This window comes from Zootoca vivipara, chromosome 13, assembly GCF_963506605.1.
Source record: "Zootoca vivipara chromosome 13, rZooViv1.1, whole genome shotgun sequence".
Classification (NCBI taxonomy): Eukaryota; Metazoa; Chordata; class Lepidosauria; order Squamata; family Lacertidae; genus Zootoca; species Zootoca vivipara.
This window is the reverse complement of record NC_083288.1, coordinates 29,506,607-29,527,407: the sequence shown is the minus strand read 5'-3', so window position 1 is coordinate 29,527,407 and position 20,801 is coordinate 29,506,607. Positions and strand designations below refer to the sequence as shown.

Here is a 20,801-nt window from a genome sequence, read left to right as displayed (position 1 = left end):
TCTGTTGTAGTCTCATGCACAATTAGCTGGAACTTAGAACTTATCCACACTTACCTTTTGCCCCACTCTTTCCAGGCACAAGCCAATACTTTAAAGCTCCATGTCCGAGCACTCTCTCCTTTGCCCCTGGGCTTTGCCCATGAAAATCTCCTCTTTAAAGCTGAAGTGCAACAAATGGCAATTTTGCTTTTCCATGGATTGCTGTTTGCTCCTACTCAGCTTTAAAGGGCAAGCTTCCAAGGGGAATACTCTTGAGCAAAAAAAAAAAAAAAGAGTGCTCAGTGCTTTAAAGTGCAGACTGTGCCTGGAAAGACTAGAGGAAAGTTAAATGTGGATTACCCCTTACATACAAAATGAGCATACGTAGCTTATCACTGTATGTCAGTCAGTTGCAAGAAACAGTTTCATCATGTTCAGAACTTTTAAGCCTTGTTTTCTCACTTTCCTTCGATTGTTTATCTGTCTCCATTCTTTGACTATGAATATAAAGTATTTTTGCCAGTGTAGTTTTGTTTTTCCCAGCTATTTCCCCACCCCCTCAGAAATGACTTGCTGTGGGAGATGGGAACTGCTGATTTTCAACTGGGGGGGGGGGTACAAATCATCCTTTGGTGGGCAAATTTAGGCTGTGTTGGGGTAACAGCATAAATCTAAGGGGTCTTAAAGGTTTTGCCTCTTTGGGTCTTTTGGGGGAGACAAGTTGACTTTGACTGTGTTCAGCTCTTGTTTTAGGCATGTTATGGAGATGATGATGATGTTGTTGTTGGCAATGATAATTATATCCTGCCCGTCTGGCTAGGTGGAGAGAACCAGTGGCAGTCAACCAGCAATTTCTCTACCTGAGCTAATGGAAGTGGTCTCAGATTTGGAGTTGGAGACCTCCAGGATGATTGCACTGGGGTAATTCAATACCCATCAAAAGACTAGCTTTTTGTGCTGGTTCAGGACTTCATGGCTACTATGGCAGCTGTGGGGCTGTTCCAATATGTCATTACTACATCACATGCATCAGGACATATTCTGCATTTGGTCCTGACAGCCATGCAGGAGGGCAATGATCTGAAACATGATCTGGTCTTTTCAGTAGCTCTTTCCCTTGGAAAGCGGGGGAGGCAATTAAAATGTGCAAACCCCCAAAATAAGAGTAGTGGTTTCTGGTGAATTTCTGAAGGCTTATGGGAACGATATTTTCTCCTTCCAAAGCCATAGTTGATCTATGCAACTGAGAAATAACAATGGGCAGAATTCTTGTGGCTCCTTGGTTTACATTTGAGCAGATGTATAGGTAGGTAGTTGCAAGGTAGATCAAATGTAAGTGAAGAAAATCTCATTGTGACCTTATTGGACACAAATGACACTGCTGGGAGCCATAATTAGGAAATTTGGTGCCATTCGTATGTGGATGACACTTGGGTTTATCACTTTGTTCCATCTAAAACAGGAGATTTGGTTCAGGTGCTATACTGGTGCTTGGAGATGGTGATGGGCTGGATGTGGGCCAATAAATTGAAGCTGAATATTGAAAAGACAGATGTGATATGCGCTCTGAGTTCTCAAATCTAGGAGATTGGGGAAATTATGGAAGGAGGAGGTCTATAGCTTGGGTGTGCTCCATTGTCACTGGAGGTTCACTTAGCCTCAGTGATTAGGCACACCTATTTCTAGCTCTGTTTTATTTGTCTCTTATAGCACTTCTTAGACAGCATTACATTATTACAATATTCTGTTGAAATTAAGAGATAGCACTTCTGATTCTTTTTACAGATAGCATGGATGTTAGCAAGGATCAAGCCATAGCTAACCAAACTACTGTTTCAGAGTTTCTGCTTCTGGAATTCTCAAAAGTTCGGAAATTACAAATTCTACATTCCATTATATTCCTGGTATTGTATTTGGCAACTGTAACAGGGAATCTTCTCATCATCTCTGCAGTAGCCTTTGACCATCACCTGCACACCCCTATGTATATCTTCCTGATGAACTTGGCCATGCAGGACCTGGGCCAGGTTTCGGTCATTATCCCCCAATCCATGGCCAATTCCCTCATGAATACTAGACACATTTCTTATTCCGGATGTGTTGCTCAAGCCCTATTTTTCACCTTCTTCTTATCTACTGATTTTTTCCTCCTCATAGTCATGGCCTATGATCGGTATGTTGCTATCTGTAATCCACTGCAATACCAGACGGCCATGAACAGGAGAGCCTGCACTGAAATGATTCTTACTGTTTGGATCACTGGGTTTCTTTATGCAGGTTTGCACACTGTCAGCACTTTTGCAACTCCTTTCTGCTCCAATGTTGTCAATCAGTTTTTCTGTGAAATACCACAGTTAGTAAAGCTTTCCTGTTCTAAGGGAAATCAAATTGAAACTGGAGTTCTGCTCTTGTTTTCTCTCATTGGGTTAGGCTGCTTTATATTTGTTATTGTGACATATGTACATATTTTTAGTGCGGTGTTAAGGATGCCATCTGCACAGGGAAGACAAAAGGCCTTCTCTACCTGCCTTCCACATCTCATGGTATTCTCCACATTTATGGTCACAGGCTTGTTTTCCTATTTGAGTCCCATGACTAATACAGCAACACATTTAGATTTAATTTTTACAGTGATATATTCCATGGTCCCACCTTTGCTAAACCCGCTGATTTACAGCATGAGAAACAAGGAGATCAAGGCTGCTTTGTCTAATTTGTTAAGACTAAGGGCCACTTCCAATAATATATTATTTAATTTTCTTCTCTATACATGGATTTAAGTGGCACCCTGATTTTCCACATTGGTATCAATGGGACCAAAGTAAAACTAACATAATTAATCCAATCAAATTTCTCTAAATAATAATAATCATAATGCATGTCAACACTCTTCACTTCATCATAATTACAGATGGAGATTTTTTTTAAAAATTTTTTTTACTGAGAAACCCAGGCCACACTTTTCAAACCAACATCTGGAATCAAATACAGCTGTTGTTCAAAATGTGCACTTATTTGATTTTTTTCATGCAGTTCTCAAACTCCATTTCTCCCACTAAAAACATTAGCCATGGGGCAAAAGTTGGAGCATCACCACTGACACATATTTTGAAGAACAGAACATGACTCTTAGGGCCAAACTAGTGTGCGTTTTGGGGGCAGGACATGCGTTCTGGGGGCGGGGCATGCATTTTGGGGCGGGGCACCCAGCGTGGGTAGGGGTGGGCAGCCACAATGGCACCCCTGGGATCATGATGCCTGGGGCGGCGCCCCCCCCCACCGCCCCTATCTTCCTACGCTACTGAAGTTAACTCTCTCTTCCCTGTGTGTTGCAGGCCTAATGAAAACCATTCCCTTCCACAATTAACAGCTGCTTGGTTCAGTGCTTAGATAGAAATTTGAAATCATTAACTTTATTCAGCCATGTGTTATTATGATTATTTTAGTATTATGCTGCCTGTCATTATGCTTTTTATTATGTTTTTGTTATTGATACTCCATAAAATGTGTTCTTAATGCTATATGTGGCTGTGGGATCTTTTGATAAAGGGTGGTATAAACAATAATATAATAAAAATGTGTTCAATTCTCCAGCTAGAGTGCACACATTATCTCTGTAGAGACATTAGAGCATGTCTGTAGAAAAATTATATGACCAACCACTTCCAATCAGTTTAAGGGGAAAGTTTTGCTGTCGGTTAAATGTGTTGACAAATGTGATGGACATCTGCAGTCTGGTGAATGTTAACCTTCATTGACAATTCCAGACATTTTAGGGGACAACATAAAATTTCAGAAATTTGTGCAACCTGGAAGGAAGTCACACTTCAAGTAATTAAATAATTTTAGAATATTTTGCTGATTTGTTTCTGGAAAAAGTAATGCATCTTTATAACATCTTGGTAAACAATGTAAACATACTTTGTGACAGGCTCATTTCTTACCTTAAGACTGCACTCTTATGGACTAATAACCATTGAACTGAATGGGACTGACTTCAGAGTAGATGCATATTGGATTGTGACATAATGCATTCCAAGAATCACCACTCCAGCAAAACAACAAAAAATGCATCCTCACTGCAATCATTTATGAGTCAGTGTCAATATATATCATACAAAAAGCAAGATTCAAAGAAAAATTTCATTATATAAACAGCAGATTGAGAAACAATAGGACTACAGAGCTGAATGGTTGCCTATGTTACAAATAAAACAGGAACCAAGAATATATATTAATTAAGAACAGTTACTGATAAAATAATGACAAGTTTCTATCTTCATCCCCCTGGTTTTATCATGTATTATTTGTATTAGCTGTGTGGAACACTTTCGTAAAAATAAAATGGACTGGATTGAAATACAGTGGTACCTCGGGTTACAAATGCTTCAGGTTACAAATGCTTCAGGTTACAAACTCCGCTAACCCAGAAATAGTACCTCAGGTTAAGAACTTTGTTTCAGGATGAGAACAGAAATCGTGCTCTGGTGGTGCGGCGGCAGCAAGAGGCCCCATTAGCTAAAGTGGTGCTTCAGGTTAAGAACAGTTTCAGGTTAAGAACAGACCTCCAGAACAAATTAAGTTCTTAAGCAGAGGTACCACTGTATATGGTAGCACTGCAGTAAACCCACTTTCCCCATTTCAAACCTTAGTGTAGGACCACTGTCCCAACTCAATACATACCATAGCAGGTACATTTTTTTACCCCCTAAGGTTCTTGGTTTATTCCATTATTTCGCTTTCTTAGCTGCTCCCTGTGATTCAGCTCAGGCTTCAGCAAAATAATATAGCATTTGGGAGAAAAGATGCAGCCTAGTAACCCAGCACTGGAAGCTAAAATAGAGAAGATCTCCACAGCTACCATATATTTGCCTTTGGTGCTCAGGTATGCTGGTACAAATGACACCCAAACACTGCAGAACACTAGCATACTAAAAGTGATGAACTTGGCTTCATTAAAACTATCTGGCAACTTCCTGGCTAGGAAGGCCACAGTGAAGCTTATAACAGACAGAAGTCCCATATAGCCCAGGACAATGTAAAACATGTTGACATATCCTTCATTACATTTTATGATGATCTTTCCTGTTAGTGACTGCATGTCAACATCTGGAAAGGGGGGAGAGATTCCTAGCCACACTGCACAAATGACTCCTTGAACAAGGGAGCAGAAAAGAACAATTGAGCCTGTCATTGTTTTCCCCACCCATTTCCTCATGCTGGATCCTGTTAGAATATTGGGGTGTAAATCACCAATATTCTTACTATTGCCACTGGCTTCGGTAAAGAAGACAGCAAACAATCGTAGGTGCTAATCTACGTTTATTCAGAGAGTGTGTGTTCAGCCATCACTCTCCAGTTCAGAAGAAAGTGAAAGTGGTAAGAGAACAAAGAACATCACATGACAGGAGATCAGGTTACAGCTTGAGCTCCTGTGTGGGAAAGTTACAGCAATCATATAAAGTAAACATTCATCCACATGCAGCATCTGTGCCATGCAGAGGATTTATGCTAACATCTCCCCTGAATCCTGAAATGGAAAAAGATGCAAATGTGAGAGCATCATTAAGAGAAGTGAACAGACAGTTGTCATAAACAAAGTAGGACTTTCCTGCTGTGGAACTCTCTGAGACTGGATTGACCAGCTTTGGCTTCCAGGGGACCAGAGCATTTGCTCTGTTGACAGAAACAGTGTTGCGTTTGACAACCTGTTGTTGTGGCTTAGCCTGTGTGACTGCTGCCTGTTTTGGAGTTCTAAGCACAGCTAAATTTGCAATTGCTGTGTTGGCAAACTCCTGAGAATACCTCTTGGGTCCTCTTCTAATCCTCTCAGACCTGCGTGAGAGGTGCAAATCCTGTTTACTGAGATTCTCCCCCTCAGGACTTTTGGGAGAACTCATACCAATGGTAAACAGTGGGTCAAGTGCTTCTAGCACTTTTTCATCATCCGATGAAGGTCTGTTAAAAACAGCATGAGTTCCTTTGTGTATGACTGTCTCCCCTGTGTCAGAGCTACTCGGGGTAGAGCCTTCAGCAAAGGATTCATCTTCACTACCACTTGTGTCAGTGTAGGAAGCATCAAAATCATTGGCACCTATGGGAAATTCATCAAGAACATTTGTTTCTTGTGGCGTAGGAGTGTGTTCTACCTCTTGAGTAAGAATCACCTCATTGGAAGAATGCAACATAACTCTATATTGACCTTCCTCAAAACCCAATAGAATGCCTTGGACTGGCTTGCCCTCAAGCGAAGCCACCCACATTTTGGTTCCAAAAACCTTAGTGTTGCTCACATCAGGCTTTTGTTGGAACAGAATCTCATAAGGAGAACGCTTCTGTCCTTTAGGAACCTGTCTGAGCCACTGGTAAAGGAAAAATGAGATGCTTTCAGCCCACAGTTGTTCAGACAATCCTGAACTCAGCAGTTGCGCTTGCATGCCTGCTTCTAACTCAGTGTTAACCTTAACACATAAGTTTTTGTCCCAAGCTGCCTGGGTCTTGGCAAACTTGTGGTGAATGCCTTTGTCATCAAAAAAGGCTTGAAACTCCTGTGAAGTAAAAAGAGGAATGTCATTGGTCAATAAACATTCAATTTTACAACCATGTTTCAGTTCAACCTTAGCATGAAATTCAGAAAATTTCACAATAGCCTGCTGAGGCTTTTGCAGAGGATAAAACCACGTATACTTAGAGAAGTGGTCAGTTATCAGAAGATAATATTTGGCCTTGCCAAGGGACTTCGGCATAGGACCAAAAACATGAGCAGAAACGATCTGGAAACAACGTGTTAGACCTTTCTTGCTTGGTTGCTTCTTTGCCACCTTAGGCTCCTCTGGACCTGTCAAACAATCATCAACAACATTAAAACATGCATCACTTTTATCATAAGATAATCTGAAAAGGTTATCTTTGTCTCTGTGTCCCGTCAAAAGAACTTCTCCATCTTTAGAAATCACACAGGTGCCCCTGTGAAAACACAGCTCAAACCCCTTCTCATCAATTTGAGAAACACTGAAAAGGTTTTGCTTCAGCTCTGGAACAAGATACACATTACTGATACTCAAATTTAGAGATTTCAGAAAAATAGTTCCTTTTCCAATGGATTTCAAAGAATTGCCATCTGCCTGTGACACGATGGAGTCCAGCTTCTCGAAAGTCTGGAACAGTCTCTTGTCGTTCACCAGATGGTGCGAAGATCCAGAATCTATGATCAGATAAGACCCGTCGTCGTCTTGGTCATCAAGCTGAGTGAGCATTACAAGCATCTTGCGTGCTGTAGGGCCCTTGCTGCTGCCACTGCTGCTGCTGCTGCCGCTACCGCTGCTGCCTCGCCCCTTAGGCCCAGAAGCCTGTTGTTGACTTCCTGAGTCCTTCTGGGGTCGTCTGCATGTCTTGGCTGTGTGCCCAGGAATATTGCATAACTGGCATCTGACCACAGTTTTAAGGGCTTGTGCAGTCTCTGCAGATGCACCAGGTGAGGGTGAGTAGCGCTCCCCGTTGGCCTCCGCCTGTGCGCGGGTCCTGTCCTCCTCATTAAGTAATGAAGCATAAATTCCTGCTGCAGTCATTTGCTGAGGGTCTTGAGCCCCCAGCTGGGCTGCAATAGCATTATAGGACTTGGGAAGGCTATTTAGCACTGTAAAGCAATAAATGTCGTCATCCAAATTGACGTTTCTGTCAACTAGCTCCTGGCGTAGTTGACGCATCTGATGCAAATGGGCTCTCAGGTCTCCTCCCTCCTTCAGACGCAAATTAATTAATCTCTGAAAGTATAACATTGTTGATCCGGCGCGCAACCTCAGGTGCTCGTCCCGAAGATGAGCCCAAACATCATAAGCATAGTCTAAGTTCCGAATATGAACCAGCTGTGATGGGTCCAAATGCAGAACTATTGTTGCCCTTGCCTGTGCGTTGCGATTCAACCACCTTTGGCCTGGCAAAACGGGCGGTGCATTCTGAATCAACTCAATAAGTCCTTGCCGGATAAGAACACATTCCATTTTAACACTCCACGTTGCGTAATTTGAGTCATTTAACAAAGGACACAAACTCTTGGGTGTTTGATCTGAATCCCCGGCTTTAGCCATCTTGCTACTGTAAGCGTGCTGCTAGCTTCTGACTTCAAAGTACAAAGAAGCTGCAAATTAGGCTTTCGGCAGGCATCTGCAATTAAGCTGCAACTTTAGAGGTTTTATTGCCGCTATAAATCAGTCCCGGTCAGTCCCGGTTACTCACTGCTCCCGTTGATAAGGAACGCAGACTATCCGTGCTTTTCCTCCCCTGGAACGCAGGAACCGGTGACTCCCAAGCAGGCGAAATTCCTCAGGATCAGCTGCTGCAGATTGAGGCCTGTTTACGTGCCTGTTTTCACGCTTTTCAGAGGTCCGCGGATCGAAACCCCTGCTCTGCTACCACTGTTAGAATATTGGGGTGTAAATCACCAATATTCTTACTATTGCCACTGGCTTCGGTAAAGAAGACAGCAAACAATCGTAGGTGCTAATCTACGTTTATTCAGAGAGTGTGTGTTCAGCCATCACTCTCCAGTTCAGAAGAAAGTGAAAGTGGTAAGAGAACAAAGAACATCACATGACAGGAGATCAGGTTACAGCTTGAGCTCCTGTGTGGGAAAGTTACAGCAATCATATAAAGTAAACATTCATCCACATGCAGCATCTGTGCCATGCAGAGGATTTATGCTAACACTTTCCTGTTAGTGACTGCATGTCAACATCTGGAAAGGGGGGAGAGATTCCTAGCCACACTGCACAAATGACTCCTTGAACAAGGGAGCAGAAAAGAACAATTGAGCCTGTCATTGTTTTCCCCACCCATTTCCTCATGCTGGATCCTGGCTTGGTGGCCTTGAAAGCCAAAACCACAATGATGGTTTTGGCCAACACAGAAGAAATAGCCACTGTGAAGATGATGCCAAAAGCTGATTGTTGTAGAAGACAGGTCACCATCTTCGGTTTTCCGAGAAATAAGAAAGAACCGAGAAAGCAAAGCAGGAGAGAGATCAGAAGGGTATAGGTGACATCCCGGTTGTTGGCTTTGACTATGGGGGTCTCTTTGTGCTTAATAAAAATTCCTAGCACCAAAACTGTGATCAGAGAAAGCATAGCTGAGAGTGAAGCTAAACTAATCCCTAATGGTTCTTCATATGACAGAAAGCTCACAGCTCTGGGAATGCATCGATCTTGGCCTTTGCTTGGGTACTGATTTTCTGGGCATCTGAAACAATTTTCCATGTCTGGGGGGTAGAAAAATATTTTAGTGCAAACTCATGTAAGACCTTGGAGGAAAATACCACAATTACTTATGAAGTGGATTTGCTGCTCACAGAGAGTTCTAGCTTTTCATTCCATGTGCAGAATTGGTTGTGTGAGAAGAAATTTTAATATTAAACATAGAATCATAGAAATTTAGAGTTGAAAGGTACCCCAAGGGTCATCTAATTCAACCCCCTGTAATGCAAGAATATTTTGCCCAATGTGGGGCGCAAACCCACATTTTGAAGATTGGGGACTCATCTATACAGTTGCAGATAAAACGTTTTAAATATGTTGTAAAGTACAATATACACATGGGACACTAAGTGGTGACAGTGAGCAATGCTAAATTTATTTTTCAAAACGATTTTAAAAAAAAAACATTTTCACAGCATTTTTAATTGTGTGTACATTCTACCTAAGAGTCTTATGCGCTACCAACCTATATTCCAGAAAGCTTATGAATAACAGTATGTAGTGATTATTATTATCATTGTTAGAAGTAATTGAATAATATGATTTTTATGCTAGTTCTTTATACTGATTAATGCACATTTAACCCTTTACTTTGTGTTTTAGCAAATCCTCAAGTATGTTTTTGTCTGTTTCATTTATTGAATGTTGCCTTGAGCAGGAACAGCAACTCTAAAATAAATAAATAAATAAATAAGCCAGCCTGCTGCTAGGTTTTTTTGCTATATTTTTAAAATTTTCTTTACACACTCTTATTTAATTAATTTGGGTTATTTTATTACTGTTATTTTAATTGCTGTAATCCATTCTGAGATGGATTTAGAGCAGGCTAAAAATATTCTGCAATCAATCAATCAATACATAGGGTGACAAAACACACATAATTCTGCATGTATTGATTGTTGCATGACATTCTAAGCAGGGTTTCTAAGGTATTTCTAGAATGCAGATAGAAGCAGGTGCAATGTTTGCCATTTATGGATTCTAAGCTGGAGATACTCATGACAATTTGCCTTGTTTTCATTATGTTGGATTGATTTCTCTTTCTACACACATTGACAGTATAGTCTGTGAAGGCAATACATGATTCATGACTAATTGTCTGTGTCGGTCAATTACAGTTAATAATGGAATTCTAGATTTCCCAGTAGTATTGTCAGATAAAGTCTGATTCACACATCAATGTACCACATGAATTCTCTTATCATTTGATGACCTACATATAAATGTGTGAAATGCTTTCATTGACAAAGACTGCATTTGAAGCAAGGTAAGTACTCAGATTGCTGAACCAGTTTTGAGGTGGAGTAAACGTATTGTAACACCATGGAAAGATGGGACAAACTGAACACTCTCACCAAGTACTTACAACCATTCAATGGTCTGTTAGATAAATTGGTGGTATGTGCAGAAAATGTTGGTACCACTAACCCTTTTGGTTTGAAATCTCTCCATCTGGGCATGGAACACAATCATAGCAACAAAACTTAACCCCTTCTCTTTTCTTCTTCTGATAACCAGGGTGGCAGGAGTCACAACACAAAGAAATAGGCAGCACCTATTAGCAAACAAAGCAAGGAATATGATGGAATCAATGAAAAGAAAACAATCAACTTCTTGTTTTTTACAACAAAATGAATAAGCTGTTGACTCAGAAAAATCAAAATATATTGAACATTATTACATAGTACACTACTGAGCCCAATAGTTATGTTCCCAAGGACAATAAATTACTTGTCTTAGTGCATTATTGTATAGGACAGGCATGACTATAGATGCTAGAAAGACAAGATTTGGCCCTTAAATAGGTTTTATTATACATATCCACGGTCCTGCCAAAGACAAGGCAGTTATTGTGACTAGACTCAGGGATAAAGAATTGAGACAAATGAAACGGGTTAAAATGGGGCTACATTTTATTACAGCCATACCTCGGTTTAAGTACGCTTCGGTTTGTGTACTTTCAGTTTAAGTACTCCACAGACCGTCTAGAACGGATTAATTCACTTTCCATTACTTTCAATGGGAAAGTTCGCTTCAGGTTAAGTACAGACTTCCAGAACCAATTGTGTACTTAAACCAAGGTACCACTGTACTATTATGAGAAGTGCATAACCTAAAACCTCAACCTTTGGTCAAATATCTTGACAATGGCAAAGGGTATGGTATAGAACTGGAGTTTGGTCACTCTCTTCTGGTGACGAGAGAGGCCTTCTTGTTCCAGGGGCCCCATGACTCTGGGCACGTGCATCTTAAGAATGTTACATATCCAGCATATGGGCCCACAACCCAGAGTAGGTGTCTTCTGGAAACATTCTTCACCTTCAAAGGTGCCAAATGGTGTCCATCTGTTCCCTTTTCTCTCATTAACTTCTCCAGCACCTTCCAAACAAATCAACATATTTATCTGCATCTACTGCTAAACTAGGGTTACCAGATGTCCCTCATTCCCAGGGACAGTCCCCGGATTTGCAAATCTGTCCCCCGGACAAATTCCATCCCCAGAATGTCCCCATACTTGCAAATCTGTCCCCGGGAAATGTGGCAGCGGCAGCCTCAGCAGCCCAGAGCCAGCCTGGTAGTGCAGTTGGCTCTGGCTGGCTTCAGGAGCTGCTTGCTGTTCGCTGCCGTGGCGCCCATCATTTTTCCTTGCTGGAAGTCCCCATATGATGTGTCTTTTGCGCAACACATCATATAAGGACCTCCGGCAAGGGAAAATGGCAGGTGCCACGGCAGCGAGCAGCTCCTGAAGCCAGCCAGAGCCAGCCAGCGCCCCCTCCATTTCGGTGCCCTAGGCGACGGCCTAGTTTGCCTACATGGACACTCCGGCCCTGTATAGACCCATGACCATACTCCCAGATGCCACTGTGTGTGCATCTCCCTCATCTGTCTCATCTCTGTATTTGGGCTGGTCACAGCAGAAATGCTTCCAGATGCACCATTTTCTGACTGGAGGGAACAACTATTTCCATGCAGAGATTGATATATTCAGCTTTCTCTATTTACACCTCTCTTTAGTTTATGAATGCAAGACAAGTTATCATCCATTACATGGATCTTGTTATTGAACAAAGGATAGTCTTGAACATTGGCACACCCATATGGAGAATGGAAAGTAGCTCTCAAAAGCACCCCCAAACTCATACCTGGTTAAAGCTTCCATGCCACACAATTATATCTTCATTGATGACAAACTTATATTCCATTGGAGCTTTGTGTTCAAACTTTCCAATTTTCACTCTAAGGAATGAGTTATTTGGGGAAATCACTAGGTTCACTATGTCAAGGTCAGCTTCCATTTCCCTTTTATCATTAAAGGACACAATTTCTTCTGCAGAATTATTAAACGCAATGCTTTGAAGAAATGGGTGAAGCTAGTTGAAATGGGCAAAAATGAAACAAAGGGGTAATAACCTATATGTTTGGTGTGTTTATATTAAAGAAACTTTATACAGAGCCTCTAAGAGGCTGAAAGCAAGAATATTCTAAACAACAAGAAATTCGAATCCTATTCCCAACTATTACCCTAAACTTTATTAAAAGCAGCAGCAACACAAGACCAAAATAAAAAGACACATGTATCTCAACTAGTCTAAAACAGTGGTGGACAACACTCAACTTTTACTGCCATGCTTCAGTTGGGTGTTAGAGTTCAACAGCACTCAGAGGGGCACAGGTTTCCCATCCTTGTTCTACAAAGTGGCTCTAAAATATACATAGCTGCCAAGTACCCCATTTCCCGCAGGTGTCCCGAATGGCAAAATACTCCATATTCCCCCAGATTACGGAGCTCCTGCTGGCAGCCATGTTCTTCTGGTGCCGCACCGGCACCAGAAGTTGCTTCTATGCACTTCCGGACATGCATAGAAGCAACATCTGGTGCCACTGTGCCCACTTCCAAAATGTCCGCGGCACCGGAAGTCGCTTCTACGCATGTCCGGAAGTGCGTAGAAGCGACTTCTGGTGCCATGGCGCTGCTGATCCCAGATTTTTCAATCTGGAACTTGGCACCTATCAAAATATATGAGCAAATTAAAAGGTATTGTAGTACAAGAAGAAAAATAAAGTGGATGGCAGGTGAAGCTTCCCGAATGAGCAATCTTCAGCTACAGAACAACAATGGAAAAGGCCATTTGGAATATTTTTGGAACCTCGATGCTGGGTTTTACAATGTTTTCATTCATTACAGTTGTTTGAAGTTTTATGTAAGTGCAGCCTAAACAACAGTAACAGCTGTTCTGCAATAGTGGAAGATGGGAAATGTATGCACTTATTACTTGAACTTATATATTGCTCTTTCTCCCCAAGTGGTGCCAAGTTTCTAGTAAAGGTCAGTGGGGTGGTGGAGGTTGGGTGGCATGGTTTGCAAGTGCTGCTGCTGCTTACCCAGGTGGAAAAGGGGAGAAGCAAGGTGTGAGGAGCTCAACATGATGCAAGCATGGTGACAGGAGTGTTGGGTGCACACAAAACATTAAGCTCACCATGCTTTGAGCCTCCTCATCTTAGTAAGTAACAGTGGAACTTGCTGTATGGAAGCCAGGTGAGCAACACCTCTCCATCTCCACTGACCACTACAGGTACTTTCCTATGTTTATACTATATAAGCATAGTATTGGAGTATATACTTTATAATGGAATTACAGGAAGAGAAAATTGGAAACTATAACAGTTTATCAATAAATAATGTGCACACCACCATTTCACCAGTTGTTCACAGATCAACAGGATCTTGGATGTTTGATATTATCTCACTTTGTATTGAGCTTTTCATGACAACAAAAGACTGTCCCCAACTAAGCTTTACACAGAGTAGATCCATTGAAATGAATGTACCTAAACTAGTCATAAGCATAGTCATAGGGACACGGGTAGCACTGTGGTCTAAACCACTGAGCCTCTTCGGCTTGCCAATCAGAAGGTCGGCGGTTCAAATCCCCATGACAGGATGAGCTCCTGTTGTTTGGTCCCAGCTCCTGCCAAGCTCACAGTTCGAAAGCATGCAGTGCAAGTAGATTAATAGGTACCACTCTGGTGGGAAGGTAAATGGCATTTCTGTGCACTGCTCTGGTTTCAGTGTTCCGTTCTGAGAAGCAGCTTAGTCATGCTGGCCACATGACCTGGAAAAACTGTCTGTGGACAAATGCCAGCTCCCTCGGCCTGTAAAGCGAGATGAACGCCACAACCCCAGAGTCGTCTGTGACTGGACTTAACTGTCAGGGGTCCCTTTACCTTTACCTTAAAACTAGCCATGTCTATAAATTTTAATGGGTCTACTCTGCATAGGATTATCACTGAATGCAACCACCAGTAAATTCATTGTAGAAATGCTACCTCCCAAGCCCCAAAATCTTGAAGACTTCTCTTATTTCCTTTTATTCTGTTATTGGATCTAGATGAATACATTGCATGGAAAGAATGCACCACAGCATAAACAGCATTATAGATGCTGTAGCTGTGGCCAGTCACAGCTATTTCAAACAGAGATCCAGGAAGACTTTCTAGCCTCTCCTCCCCAGTACATTCACTACCATCCTCCATCAGATCCTGGGAATTTGGAAATGAGCAGCCAAATATTTGCTCACAGAAGTCCTTGAAAAAGCTGTTTTCTTGTGTCCTGCAAAGTTTTATATTTTGAAGATATTCCTTAAAGCTTAGAAGCTCATGTGAGTGCGCTGTGAACAAAATAGCACCTTGGAACACTTGCAAATTTGATTTGGCTTGAATGCTTGTTAATGCAACATCGATCTGGGCTGTCATGATCCACAGCTTTTTCCAAGACATCATATTTTCTTTATATACAAGATCTGTTATAAGAATTAACCATGAAATGATCATAGTTTCTCCATAGACAATCAATGTATTAGCTGTGCTATTTGTCAAATGTTGATTAATATTGAAGGCCATAGTGTTCATTTGGTTTCCTGTATGCCAAGATGCTTGCTTTGGAATTCTTTCTGCAAAGGCTGAACAGATGCCATTCTGAGAAAGCATTGGTTCCAACATCTGCAAGAACTGTTCTCCACTATCATCATCCACAGCAAAGAGCCCAACCCACATCCATCCAAAATGCTGAAGTAATCGGACAATCCCCAGGTACTGATGAGATTCATTTGGAACCATGCGGTAAAAGGAAGTTGTATCACTTTTCCCTGGGGCGAAGGAGCCGTATGTCAGCTATTTTTTAAAAAATGTTATTTCAGTGGTGCCTTTGTGATGGAAAATCTGTCAGTTTCAGTTTCTAATTTTTCCACTTCTAATATCTAATACACATTTTTGTATGCAAGGATGCCTAATATATCCAATTTTTCAAAAGCAAATTCCCTTTATCTAAATCATTTTGTAAGCAACTTTCAGTACTATATGCATTTGTATGTGCACTTTGCTTTAGTTTAGGCATATTTAAACACATTACTTTGCTGAAGAACTGCATTGCAAAACTTTCAGACGTGCAAATTTCAAAAGATGGCTGTGTTTCAGTTTGCATATGGTTTCAGAAAGTGCAGATAAGGGAGGTTTGCTGTTAAATACAAATCAACAAATTTTCTCCCCAATTACTAGCGATGCATTAGTAGAGATCTGCATGGGACTGCTATGAATATAAAAGAATTTCCATGGGGAAAAAAGCACTATCATTGTAAAATAAAGCAACTTGAAATAACAGCAGCTATTCCAATAGCATAAAAGGAGACTGTGGGGTACAATTTATGGGGGGCGGGGGATAAGAAGGAAGCCTTCCAAGTTGCCAGATTATATTCCATGCCACCTGTTTCCCTAGTCTGTCTGAAGACATTCCTCATCAGGATATGTTCTTTAATCATCACACAATATTTTGTTTTTCTGTGAACCATGCCTCTCTTTCTGTATGGTCTTTTAAAGTCCCACAATCTCCATGCACAAATCCTACCTGTGGAATCTTGTAGGGGCCCAGTATGTCTGATATGTGAAAGGAGGTGTCTGAGCCAAGACCACCAATGACAGCCATCAGGTTTTTTGGCAAGTCACACCTGTAGTTGGGGAAAAATCTACGCAAATTGCAAAGCAGATCTAGAGTGGTACAATAGGTCATCATCAGACTGTAGTAGCTGTCATAGATGTGGAAACCAAGCGTGATATTATGCAAGATCTTTGGATTCTCATTGATCTCATTCACAGCAAACGCCAAGGCCAGGATGTGCTGGTATAACTTTGCCACCACTCTGCAAATGGAGATACATTCTCTTTCACAAGAGGATTCTACAATTCATATAAATCATTTTAGCACTGTGATGGCCCACTCTACATTTAATTAAAACAAGTCTATTCACACAAATGTCATAAATTTGTTAGAATTAAATGGGAGGGGAGTAAACTTCAGAGAAAAACTAAAATGGTGATCAGAGGAAGAAAGATAAATGAAGACAAGATGGATGATAGAGCAGTGCAACACTGAGAGAATTGGTGAAGTACAACTTAAAAGCTGCATTAGTTGCAATGAATGCAACTAATATATGGAATCAGAGCTTTAGTTTGCCTTCTCTAACTAGAGGTGATCCTCCAAGGTGTTAGACAATGATTTCTGTGAGCAAATATTTCTGAGGATTGTACCAGAGACCTTTTATATGTAAACAATGTGCATAATCAGTGAGCTATTTCCAATCTACCCACCATGGAAATGCCCTGAGAGAGCTCTCCTCTACTCAGCCAGATATATATGGTGATTATTTGGCTTTCTATTGACTTGCTGCTTTTAACGACTACAATGAATACTGTGCCCTCTATTAGTTTGTGCTCTGTTTAAAAGGAAATGCATTAATATATACTACTCTGCAAAGCTTTTCTGAAGTAAATGATACCATACTGTCATTCCTAGTGAGGGCCATTTAAGGGAGAAGGAAAAACAAACAAAATCTTTCCATCTTTTCCTACTTAAGCTAGTCTCCTGATCCGACACTCATCAGTGTTTTCAAACATCTTTTTCAGGCTTGTCCAAAGTGGAGAAAAATCTGGATTTGCACCAGCCTGTCTACCTAAGGGAATCCACTTGATGACCTCCACTTCTGAGTGCTGTCCCAGACCTTTCCCTCTTTTACTGTGGGCCTTTAAAATTCTTGCAAACTGCAAAAAGTTCGAGATAAACACCATAGCTGCCAAGTTCTCCCTTTTTTTTAAGGGAAATTCCCTTATGCTGAATAGGCTTCCTCGCGAGAAAAGGGAAAACTTGGCAGCTATGATAAACACACAGACATGGGCATTTAATGGGAAGAAATATCCACAATTTTGTACTGGTGTGGACAAGCGCTTAGTTTCTTTCCTTTTGAAATCCAAGTTCACTACTTTCTATATAAGTTACTCCATCATCTTTGCTATCTTCATGTCTGATTTTCCTCATGTCCGCATATCCTTGCAGGCAACATTTTCAAACATGAGGCTTTTTGCTTATTTATTTATTTAGGCTTTAATTTCTGAGATTCTTTTTAGAGTTATTGTACCTTATAAATATTATACCTGACTATATGCAAATGTGGTGTATGTAAAGAAAACATGACCCTCTGATTCCAAGATAGGCAGAATTTTTCATTATGGAAGGAGGAAATGTGGATATACTGTGAAGAAGTGAGGGCAACAAAAGAATTAAAAAGTCAGTGATTGAGAAAGATAGGAGCCCTCTTTGGGCGTTCAGGCTAGACACATAAGCACAACATTATGCTGGTGTGTGAATGAGGTATCCCTTCTCCAAAGGAGTCTGGGTGTGCAACCACTTCAGTACTGACATTTATGTATTTAGCATGATGATCTGAAGGGGGCTTGCAAGTGTGTTTTCCTGAAAAGTAAAAGTGAGGGATCTTGATCCCAAAGAGGCTTTCAAATATATCAGACAAACATGCTACAAGGGCCCACATTGGACCTTTTCACAATATACATGGTGGTCATGAAAGGAGGTTGTGTGCATTCCCTGTCCCTCTAAACTCATTTGCCACAACGCACCCCATACATGCATTGTTTTAGAAGTCTGTTTCTTGCATTACTCACAATTGAACATCAAACTCATCCTGGGAAGGGTGTTTGCTGAAGGAAACATCTGAAGAAATGTATATTATCTGAGAAGCAATTCCACCAATGAGAAGGCTACCTTGTAGATACCACTCATGTGGAATATGGATAGGATCGTTCATATGGCACTGCATGGTATCAACATTGGATATCATGTGAGATAGCAGAAGCAGCAACATCACTGTTCTCACCATTTTGACAGCAAGGCTTGTCTCTAGACACAAACTCCTGTGTCCTTCTATAGCAGCAGCTTGTTACATGGAACAGGATACAGTTTGTGATAGTTTATTCTGTCAACAAGCTTCCTGAAGATAATTTCTCCCCCACATTGGTAACAGAATACTAGTACTTGAATTGTCATGTCTCAACTATAACATAAAAAAGACAGACACTTTGTTCTCAAACAAAAAAACCCAGAGAGAGCCCAGAGCACAACTCCTAGATCTCAATGATATAGGAGTTTTTATAGCCTTACTTATCAATTTTTCTTCTGGAAAGCCACAGGAGATGAGAATAAATGATAGTGATTAGTGACTGCTAATTATAGGGGAAATAACAGACCATCAGGAGTCCAGGTTCCCAGCTTGATAACACAGTCAGCATAGCTAATTAAAAAGGAGGATTTATTGCAAAAAACAACAGATAGCTCCGGATGGCTCTAACAAAGCCTCCGGCATAATTACTCAAGCTGACCCTTCTAAAGTGTCCTTCTGGGATCTACAGACAATATTGAACTTACAACTCTCACATCTCTTGTTTTGCTTCCTGTCTAACAACCCTCCCATTCACCAGCTTTTTGGACTAATTGTCTTAGCTCTTCCTGTTCCGACAAACTATCCCCTTGCCTGTTTGCGCCTAATTGATCTTCCAGAGAGCTCTGGCTGTGTTCTGGCTCACTCTCTGTCATTTTCTTGGCAACTGGCATTCCAATGCCTGTGGGAGTTGCACTGGAAACTGGCTACTGTTCAGCCTGCTGCAGATCTAACTCTCTCTGTTCTGCAGCAGGCTGTGGAGTTTCACTAGAAGCTGGCTCATTCCTGACACAAACTCTGCAAAGGATGGGGTCTGAGTGATGCCACTGCTAGCAAACTCTCCCACCGCTTCCCGCTGCTACCCTTTCAATTACAGTGGTACCTCGGGTTACAGACGCTTCAGGTTACAGATGCTTCAGGTTACAGACTCCACTAACCCAGAAATAGTACCTCAGGTTAAGAACTTTGCTTCAGGATGAGAACAGAAATTGTGTGGTGGCGGCGTGGTGGCAGCGGGAGTTCCCATTAGCTAAAGTGGTACCTCAGGTTAAGAACAGTTTCAGCTTAAGAACGGACCTCCAGAACGAATTAAGTTCTTAATCCGAGGTACCACTGTATATGAGAATTATTAATGTATGTCTCTACTCCCCCCAGACTTTCACTTGTCCTGCTGCTTTTCCCTGGGAAAACCCAAGCTTTACTGCTGAATCAGAGCAAACATCATTTGGGTTTTCCATGGATTGACATTTTATCTGATTTAGTGTCAAGGAGCAGGTTTTCACATGGAAAGTGGCAAGGCAAACAGAAAACTGCACAGATCCATGCTTAGAAAGCATATGACAAGTGGAAGACCACTTGAACTCATGCTTCCTAGGCACAGGACAATATTTGTTGTTTAGTCGTTTAGTCGTGTCCGACTCTTCGTGACCCCATGGACCATAGCACGCCAGGCACTCCTGTCTTCCACTGCCTCCCGCAGACAATATTTACAAAAAACAATTCCAGTAAGTCAGGTTAGCTTTCTTTGTTGGAGTGATTGCCTGGGTGATGGCAAATTAAGATAATTTGGGTAGGGCCCCAATTCATGGTTAGTTAGACAAAGCAGAGTTCAGAGTTGAGAATGAAGTGATGTGACCTAGAGTAAAGCAGCAAGCTGGAGAAAGAGTCAGAGCAATGTTTGAGAGCAATGCTTAATTTCTTTTTAAATCTCAGGTTGTGACTAGGGAGAAACAAGAACCTTTTGGGTGTTAATGCTGGGAACCCCTCCATTGCAGGCTCAGGCTGTATATGTGTGTGAACAAGCCATATATCGTAAAGACACTACAGTATCTACTTTGCCTCTTTCCAAAAGGAAACACAAACCCTGCATTGAGCACCAGGAACCCTTGGAATCTCACATTGCCCAAAGGTTGGGATGTGCCGCGCAACAGTTTGCTACTTATCTAAAGTTAAAAGTTTGATATAGCCATCATGATTAGGATTACTTGATAGATTAGGATCACCCATTAATGTGTTTAACTCTATTTTGAAGCCATCTAAGATAGTGGTCACCATGATACCTTATGTTGGATCATACTTCTGTGTAATAGATGGTAGACTTTTCAGAGAGCTGAGATTGCCTCAAGCTCCCTGTCAAGTGTTCACTGAGTGACAAACCCAGGTTTCTAAAGCAAATCAAAACAAGGGGGAAAAGACCCTGGCTATTCAAACAAAAAAATAAACAAAATAGAAGGGACTTGATAAATAAACTACAAATAATAAATATGTTATCATTCAGCCTATTTATTGATGAAAC

At 41.3% G+C, this 20,801-nt stretch overlaps 2 protein-coding genes across 2 annotated transcripts; one reads left to right on the top strand and one right to left on the bottom strand.

Moving 5' to 3' along the window:
• Positions 1-1,769: 1,769 nt before the first annotated feature.
• On the top strand, positions 1,770-2,759 carry LOC118078902 (olfactory receptor 14A16-like). The gene has a single exon (XM_035102909.2). It carries the CDS (start codon positions 1,770-1,772, stop codon positions 2,757-2,759), a length of 990 nt encoding a protein of 329 aa, XP_034958800.2.
• Positions 2,760-4,687: 1,928 nt separating this feature from the next.
• On the bottom strand, positions 4,688-18,388 carry LOC118078903 (vomeronasal type-2 receptor 26-like). Its single transcript, XM_060281162.1, has 8 exons — positions 18,234-18,388; positions 16,129-16,420; positions 14,556-15,398; positions 12,371-12,598; positions 10,656-10,782; positions 8,811-9,232; positions 8,275-8,311; positions 4,688-5,166 (listed from the first exon to the last, which is right to left on the bottom strand). Exons 1-8 carry the CDS (start codon positions 18,386-18,388, stop codon positions 4,688-4,690), a joined length of 2,583 nt encoding a protein of 860 aa, XP_060137145.1.
• Between the last annotated feature and the right edge of the window lie 2,413 nt (positions 18,389-20,801).

Coding starts and splice junctions, on each gene's coding strand:
- LOC118078902 (XM_035102909.2), top strand. CDS start 1,770: ATGGATGTTAGCAAGGATCAAGCCATAGCTAACCAAACTACTGTTTCA.
- LOC118078903 (XM_060281162.1), bottom strand. CDS start 18,388: ATGCAGTGCCATATGAACGATCCTATCCATATTCCACATGAGTGGTAT. Junction 15,399..16,128: donor GCCCCTACAAGATTCCACAG/GTAGGATTTGTG, acceptor TTTAAAAAATAG/CTGACATACGGCTCCTTCGC. Junction 8,312..8,810: donor GATCCAGCATGAGGAAATGG/GTGGGGAAAACA, acceptor AATCTGCAGCAG/CTGATCCTGAGGAATTTCGC.